This window comes from Myotis brandtii, unplaced genomic scaffold (assembly GCF_000412655.1).
Source record: "Myotis brandtii unplaced genomic scaffold, ASM41265v1 scaffold197, whole genome shotgun sequence".
Classification (NCBI taxonomy): domain Eukaryota; kingdom Metazoa; phylum Chordata; class Mammalia; order Chiroptera; family Vespertilionidae; genus Myotis; species Myotis brandtii.
In genome coordinates, this window is record NW_005357346.1 from 2,590,282 (window position 1) to 2,598,993 (window position 8,712).

Sequence of the window (8,712 nt, forward strand, 5' to 3'; positions counted from 1 at the left end):
GGCCCTGCTCTGTGAGTGACAGGGGGCAGCGCCCCAACCCCCTGATTGGCCCTGCTCTGTGCGTGATAGGGGGTGGCGCCGCAACCTCCCCATAGACCCTGCCTTGAGTGTGACAGGGGGCGGTGCCCCAACCCCCCAATCGGCCCTACCCTGAGCGTGACTGAGGGTGGCATCGCAACCTCCTGATCCGCCCTGCTCTGTGCATGACAGTGCGGCGCCCCAACTCCTCAATCGGCCCTGCTCTGAGCCTGACCAGGGGCTGCACTTAGGGATTGGGCCTGCCCTCTGCCACCCGGGAGCAGGCCTAAGCCAGCAGGTCGTTATCTGCCGAGGGGTCCCAGACTGCGAGAGGGCACAGGCCGGGCTGGGGGACCCCCCTCCCCCCGCCCCCCGAGTGCACAAATTTTTGTGCACCGGGCCTCTAGTATAGTATATAAGTATATATTATATATATTTAAGTATATATTACATATCTCCTGTTGGTTCTATGTCTCTGCAGAACCATGACAAATACAATTCCCAGTCTTAAAGTTCTCATAAGTGAATGTCCTTTTGCATCCCGGACGGAACCGAAGAGTACAAGGAACTCACCCAATGAATTATACAGCAGAATGTAGAGGCAGAAACAGAAAGGCGCTCCATACCTTTACAGGACAGCCATAGTGCTTGAAAGGACAGTCTTGTTCTGCTTCAGGACACACAGCCAGGTGTTTATCCACCTACGAAAGGGACAGCCTCACGTTACAGAAATTCACCGGCCATTTTCCAACTGTCTGGTGTAACTGCAGCAAGCAGGGAGCCAAGGGAGGCTTGGGAAGAAGGGCGGGAACAGGAGCAGGAAAAGGAGATGCTGAGGCTTGTGGAGGGAGCGCTATGGTGAAAACGGAGGAGAATTCTCGGGAAATGGGAGGGGAAGACAGAGACATGGTTACCATGGGTGTCGTTTAAGCCTGGGGCCTTCGCATAGGCGATTTTGTCAGACACACCCCATCCTGACTGCTAAAACTTTATCTTACATGAAATCTACTGAGAGAATTATTTACAGTTACCTCAGCTCTGGGAATCATCTGCACACACTTGTTGGGACAAGGTACTGGGTACTCGGGGCACACGTTTTCTTCATGATTCTGAAACAGAAAAAGCGTGATGACACCAAGCCACCTTCGCTTTCAAGGGTTCCCTTGTATGCCCTCAGAGTGTTTATACACATGTCTCTTTGGGAATCTATGTATGTGGCTCACCGTCAGGAAGGTATGGGCTACTTCCAGAAAGGATTGCATATAGACGGCCGCTTTCTTGTTATAAAGCAGCGGTTCTCAACCTGTGGGTCGCGACCCCTTTGGCGGTCGAACGGCCCTTTCACAGGGGTCGCCTAAGACCATCCTGTATATCAGATATTTACATTACGATTCATAACAGTAGCAACATTACAGTTATGAAGTAGCAACGAAAATAATTTTATGGTTGGGTCACAACATGAGGAACTGTATTTAAAGGGCTAGAAAGTTGAGAACCACTGGTATAAAGGAATTCAGTTCCATTAAATTTCCCAGTTATTCCGAAAGAAAGTCGGAGGGCACAGGACTCCCAGAGGGCAGGCTGTGGGAGTCATCAGTGCGGCTCCTCTGGCACAGGTGAAAGGTACCCATGCTCTTGTTTTATGCCCACAGCCAACCTCCCCGGTCAGACTACAGCATCCTGAGGACAGACAGTACTGCCACCTCCTTGGGACCCATCTCTAGCGTCCCTCCTTGCACACTCATCCTCAGCAGGTGTTCAAACAACATTTTTGCCCATGATAAACGAGTACAGTCCTACCACCAAGAGGGCTTTTGTTTCTTACACAACTTCTCTCACATAAAGTTATTCTTAAGACCTAGTATTTCTGTACAAAAATAAATCCAGAAAGGTGGGCTTCTGGTAGCTCATCTGATTCCCTGTGACCACTCAAGCAGAATTTAGCCCCCTAAAGGTGAGGAATTTTTTTTTTTTTTTACCTGTAGATTGATGACTACCACCTCCTTTTTGCAATAGAGGCATTTTTCTTCTCGAAATTGGCAGTCTGCGCTCAAGTGCTCTTTCAGATCTTTCCGAAGGACTGGCTGCCGACAGCTCTCATTGGAACACTGCACAGCTTGAAATAAGCACTGTTGAAGGTGGTCCTGCGACAAACACATAACAGGGCGGTGGGAAGGGAGGTGCTGAAAGGCCTAGAGGGAGTAACAGGGGGCGCTGGGAGGAAGGACAGCCGTGCCTGCAGGCTCTGAGTGCTGAACAGAGGGCTGCTTGGACCCAGGCTCTGAAAGCCAGCCTTGCGAGGTGGGAATTAGGAGGAGGGGCGAAGGTGGGGGAAGAAGGAGGAATAACGAGTTTTAGTTTAGATTACCTAGGAACGTGCTCATATTCTCAGGTTAGTTCTTGAATATTTCCTTAAGGCTTGCCAATGAATTGACCAGACCTCAAGAATATTTTTTATTTCTTTTGTGTACTCTTTATCCCCACCCCTAGCACCAGGCACTATTTGCAGATGGTAAAAGCCAGGACAGAGGGGGGAAAGGGGAAGAAAAGAAGGGGTTAAAGGAAGAAAAGGGAGGGAGAGGAAGCTGGTCCAGAAGTGGTCAAGAAAGGAGGTAGAGGACATATAGGACCCACAGGCCAAGGAGGAGCTGGGAATGGCCAGTCTTACAAGGTCAGGAAACGTTTTCAACTGGAATATAGGAGACTAATGACATTAACAGTGTTCATTCCAGTTGTCTGCACATTAGAGATTTATGAAAACAGGCATATTTTAATAGGACCTTTGAATGACTGTAAGTTACTGTGATTCTGACAAGTTATCAAAATCTTAATGAGGTTGTCTGCCTGAAAAATCCTTTAAAACAGGGTCGGAAAGCTATGGGCCTTGGGCCAACCGGGCCTGCTACTTGTGTTTGTAAATAAAGTTTTATTGGAGAATAGCCACATGCCTATCTATTTGTTCTCAGATGATCTATCCTCTAAAACGGGAAAGTTGAGCAGTTGCGACAGAGCCTGCAAAGCCTGAAATATTTACTGTCTGGCTCTCGGCAGAAACAGTGTGCTGACTCCTTCTCTGAAGGAAAAAAGAGCAAAGAGTTTATCTATGGGAGATCAATAAATACACCTATTTTCCTCTGCCTCTGCTGGTAAGAAACAAATGGTGATGACAACTGAAATCCACATCTTGTCCAAAATTCACTGATGTTACCCTCAACTCATCAAAACAGTCAGCATTCATCAAGACTCTGCTATCTGTAAGGTCCCCCGCCCTGTCACACAAGGTGGGGAGAACAGTGAATGAGGGGAAATACGAAAGAAAGAGGTGAAAAGAAACCAGCCACTGTTCCCTAGAAGCTGATGATCTGGTCGCTAAAGCTGATCCCTGGTCCATTTGAGCCTCGTTTCCCTTTCAGGCTTAGCGACAACCCACAGTTGAAAAGAGGCCCTGCTTGGGGACCTGACTATCTGACTATCGGAACCAGTGGCCAGGGGCTGTCATGGGAAAAACACAACCAAGTTCCGTGAGCCTCCAAAGAACTCCCTGGGCTAACAAGGAAATCATTTGCACATTTATAAGCTCAGCGCCTGCGGGGTCTGGAGGACTGACAGAGAAAAAAATCACCTGAAACATATTCCAAAATGTGTGGGCGGGAGTGGAAATTCTCAGCAGCCCCCGAGCATTCCCTGGAAGCTTGGGATGCCTGAGCCTTATTCATTCGTCGTGTGATCAAACCTGATAGGGGCCTGCCATGGCGGGGCCACATTCCCAGCCTGCATTTCACAAGCGCCCCGCTGGATGGAAGAGCCGGGTAGGACAGTTTCATTCCATAGGAAGTGTGGCTCTTCCACAAAATACCACGTGCGGGCGCGCATGTACAGTGAGATGGAAACTTTGTGGCCCATGCGCAGAAGTCGGTATTTTGTGGAAGAGCCGATATTTTGTGGAAAAGCCACACTCAAGGAGCCAAAGAGCCGCATGTGGCTCGTGAGCCGTGGTTTGCCGAGCCGCAGTTTGCTGGCCACTGCCCTAGGCCTTTTGTTTGCATCTCCTAACAATGCTTCACCTTTAAACTCCATCCTAACTCTGTTCTGATCTGTTTTCTGCCTTAGATCATAAATTCTAAGAGGCCAGGGCCCACAGCTGCTGGGAAGCAACCACTCTGGCATCTGCAAATGCCTCCGGGCACTCATACCCTGGCTCCCACCCTGGGGACCCCAAATCCTTCACAGTTCCCCCCAAAGGACATGTCCTTGCTTAAGCGTTCCTTTTGCCCAGCATATCTCACATCTTCACTTTTGGATCAATGCCCCTAACCCACAATGTAAGGCCTAGTTCAGGTAGCACGTCCTCCATGCCTTCCAGGTAGAACAAACCTCTTCACTCACATCTTAGCCCTTTGCATGCTGTGGGGCAGAATTTCTAGGTAGGAATTCTCTGAGGGCAGCCCAATGACCACCCCCACCCCCATGCTTAGCCCAGTAACTATCACAAAAAAAAGGTGTTCAATGCACGTCACCGGAAATTGGCAAAGGCAAATGTTGTTCGTAATACCAACCTGGTATCGTCCCAGAATAATCTTGGCATTACACCCAGGAGCATTTTTGCAATATACATATAAATTGAGGACTTCCCTTTTGCAGCAATTGTCTTTAAACACCTAAAAGATAAACATGATAGGTCTCACACCAAAGCTTTAGAGCAGCAAGAATTATTAACCTGGTCTTCAGGTTCATCTCAGAAGGCGGGTGGAAACTTCCAGACAGTGGTTGGAATGGAAATAGCAGATTCAGCATCATAAAAGGAAAAGCTGTCTCAGATACATACATCTGACAGGCCGCTAAACATGCAAGGCAGGTAATCAATGTCCAGCGCAGTAGGCTGCAGCTGGGAGAATCTCATGGTGCATTTGATCCCACATGCTCGAAGGTCAGGAGGTGGGGCTGTGGCTGAGGGTGATGCTTTCAGCTTCCTGTCCCAGCAAATGGGTTTGTATTAGTCATCAAGTAGCGTCACTGAAGCGGTGCTGCCTTGCTATTTCAGCACAAACCAGGGGTTGGCAAACTTTCTCCATAAAGGGTGAAAGTAAATATTTTCAGCTCGGTGGGCCACGCTCCAATGGTCTCTGTTGCAACTATTCAACTTCACCATATACAATACTTAAATAAAGGGGCATCAGCTGTGTTCTAATAAAACATTATTTATGAACACTGAAATATAATTTTCACATGATGCATAACATTATTCTTTTTTAAAAAATATTTTTATTGATTTCAGAGAGGGCGAGAGAGATAGAAACATCAATGATGAGAGAGAATCACTGGGGATAACAGCCCGCAATTCAGGCATGTGCCCTTGACTGGAATCGAACCTGGGGCCATTCAGTCCGCAGGCCAATGCTCTATCCGCTGAGCAAAACCGGCTAGGACCATAACATTATTCTTACTTTTATTAAAATTTTTTTATTTTGAAATAGTTTAAGACTCACAAGAAGTTGCAAAAATAGTACAGAGTTCCTGCCCTAACCAGTTTGGCTCAGTGGATAGAGCGCTGGCCTGCAGAGTGAAGGGTCCCAGGTTCAATTCCGGTCAAGGGCATGTACCTTGGTTGCGGGCACATCCCCAGTAGGAGGTGTGCAGGAGGCAGCTGATTGATGTTTCTCTCCCATCGATGTTTCTAACTCTCTATCCCTCTCCCTTCCTCTCCGTAAAAAATCAATAAAATATATATTTTTTAAAAGTACAGAGTTCCTAGTGCACTTCTGATTTTTTCCAATGATTTAAAAATATAAAAACTGTTATTAGCTCACAGGCCATACAAAAACAAGTGGCTGGATTTGTCCCAACAAATCCCAAGCTGCCATATGCCACCCCCTGGCCCAGTGTTGAGGCAGGCACAAGTACAGCACTGCCCTATGCTCGGCCTTTCAGAAGGCATCATAAGAGCATAGAAAAGGAGCGTGTATCAGACAGGTGTTCAGGTCGGGGAGAAAACTGCCCAGATGGTGTGGTTCAATGGTTGAGCGTTAACCCATGAACAAAGAGGTCACTAGTTCAATTCCAGTCAGGGCACATGCTCAGGTTGTGGGCTTGATCCCCAGTAGGAAGTGTGTTTCTCTCTCATTGATGTTTCTATCTCTCTCACTTCCTCTCTCTCTAAAATCAATAAAAACAAATTTTAAAAAAATGATGAAAACTGAGCATGGCCATGGCTTAGATACAACTAAGAGAACACGCAACCAAACAAACAAAATATAAAGAAGGCTTTGTCAAAATGAAAAACTTGTGCTTCAAAGGAAGCCATCAAGAAAGTGAAAAGTTGACCCACAAAATGGGAGAAAAATATTTGCAAGTGATATATCTGATCAGAGACTTGTATCCAGAATATATGAAGAACTCTTAGAACTCAACAATAAAAGACAAATAACCCACTGAGAAAATGAGCAAGGGAACTGAATGGGCATTTTTACAAAAGACATATACAGATGGCCAACCATAGGAAAACACGTTCAACATCATTAACCATTAGAGAAATGCAAATCAAAACCACAAGATATATCTTCATACCCACAAGGAAGGCCATAATAAAGAAGTCGGACAATAACAAATCCTGGCAAGGACCAGGAGAAATTAGAACTCTCAGACGTTGCTGGCAGGAATGCAAAATGGTGCAGCTGTTTTGGAAAACACCTAGTCTGGCAGGTCCTCAGAGTGTTAAACATAGTTACCATCTGACCCAGTAATTCCACCCCTAGGTATATACCCAAGAAACATGGACACGTTACAAGAAGATTTTAAGACATGTGAATTCTAGCTCGATAAGGCTGTTGTTAGACATAATAACCAAAGGAAGTATTCGAGATTAACCAGATGAGATAGTGGATTCCAGGAAACAGGATGTTTCATTTCTCCAAGTGACTCAGGAGAGCTGGAGCCGGGATAGGAAGGGGGGGGAAGGAAGAAGCAGGAGAAGAAACGTGGGGAGTCAATAAAGACCCAAACAAGCCTCTCAGACAGCGTCAGGAGTGGGGTCCAACCTGAGCCCTCAGCAGAGGAATATGGACCCCAGGGAAGACCCCCTCCCGCTCGCCTGCTCCAACCTCGATGCCCAACCAGGACACTGGCTTCTCTATCAACTAGAGACTTGCTAACCCAAAGCAGTGGTTTTCTTACCTCATGAGATTTGATGACCTCCTTATCCACAGGGCAGAGCGGCACTGCATTTAATTCTCTGGAGAGAAAAATAAAAATAGAGCCAGAATTAAGAGTTGACCTTGACAGCTCTTCAGCACTCCGGCCATGCTCGGCCCCCTGACGTTCCCCGGAGCAGCCCAGGCCCTGTCTTTACTCATGCTATTCCCTCTCCTAGAAGACCCCCAGCGCCCCAATTCCAGCACCTCTTCAGTCTGAAAAAAAACTCCCCTTCATTCCCAGGACGCAAATCAAATAGTGAGTCCCCTGGACAGAGTTGAATGCCCTCTCCAGTCCTTTGCTTATCACACTGTACCACCGCCTGCCTGTCTGCTTCACTGGACTGGAATGTTCTAGAAGGCAGAGACCGGGTCCTGTTCCACACTGGACCTCAGCTCTCCAACTCTGGACACTGGAGCTTAGTTTAGCAAGGTGCCTGGAACACACGGGCACTGAATGAACGAGCCCATGAATGAATGGGCGTGTGCTGTAATAACCCCCTTTCTCAGCTGGGCAGGATACAACTTCCTTCCTGCTCCTCGATAAGCCCTAAATGCCCGCTTTTCTGTCTCTCCTGGTCCGCTCCCTCAACAGGGCATGAGCCAGGCTTTACAGCCACCCAGGAGTGAACAGCCCCATGCCTGAGAGATTCCGTGACGTCACCACTGCCTTAGGCAAGGAAGGGCAGGGTGTCTGCAGGCCCTGGGGGAAACGCAGACTGGGCTTCTAGGTTTGTCCTCACATGCAAAGCAGGCGTGGTCTGGATTTTAACCAAAAGTGAGAATCAGTCAGCGAGTGGCAAAAAATGAAGATGGCTCCTCAGGGTCTCACAGGAGGGGCCCGGGAGAGCCCCTCCTCAGATTGATGGTTCTGTGGCCAACCACAGCCATCCCAGAACCACAATTACAGTTGAAAGGCCACACTTGGCATTTAGAGCCCACTCACCTCAGGGCTAGGATGCAGTGCTGGCAGAAACGGTGCCCACATCCCGTCTGGTGGGGGTTGTGAAGCACCGAGTGACAGAAGGCACATTTGTATCGCTCTTCTAATTGCTCCACAAACCGGTACTCAGTGTGGGGCTCGAAGTCCAAGGAAACCGAGTTGCCGGAATTCTGGCGGAGGAAACCACAGGGGACGCCTCCTTGCTCCTCGGGATAAGCCATTCTGGGGGCGAGGGGGACAGAAGGAAAACTGAGTGTGCACACACCCAAACATCTCCAGCACCGGGAGTTCTACGTACTGAGCATCGCCCACGTGGTCACTCTGCTATGACCTTGTGGCCACAGTGACAACCTCCTGCCACTGGAGGGCTCCTGCAGAGGGTGAGCAGGTGGGAGCCTGGACCAGGTGTCTTTCGGCAAGATTCCAGGAGATTCAGCCCTTTGCCCATCCTCCCTTTAACAGGAATGCTAAATTATACTGTCAGTTTGGCCACATGCTTGCACACAATCTAGCCAGGTGTTAACTACATTCTAAGCAAACTCCTGTTATGAATTCTCTTCCATT

The 8,712-nt window shown here is 48.1% G+C and overlaps 1 protein-coding gene across 1 annotated transcript in view; it reads right to left on the minus strand.

Moving 5' to 3' along the window:
• TRAF5 (TNF receptor-associated factor 5) overlaps window positions 1–8,371 on the minus strand; it is a 21,438-nt gene extending 13,067 nt beyond the window's left edge. Inside the window, exons 1-6 of the mRNA XM_005865174.2 lie at window positions 8,152–8,371; window positions 7,189–7,246; window positions 4,575–4,676; window positions 1,998–2,162; window positions 1,050–1,127; window positions 645–719 (exon numbers count right to left, since the gene is read on the minus strand). Coding sequence (XP_005865236.1) covers window positions 645–719; window positions 1,050–1,127; window positions 1,998–2,162; window positions 4,575–4,676; window positions 7,189–7,246; window positions 8,152–8,369 — 696 coding nt within the window. The 5' untranslated portion in view covers window positions 8,370–8,371. The remainder of the gene's footprint in view (window positions 1–644; window positions 720–1,049; window positions 1,128–1,997; window positions 2,163–4,574; window positions 4,677–7,188; window positions 7,247–8,151) is intronic.
• Window positions 8,372–8,712: the final 341 nt, after the last annotated feature.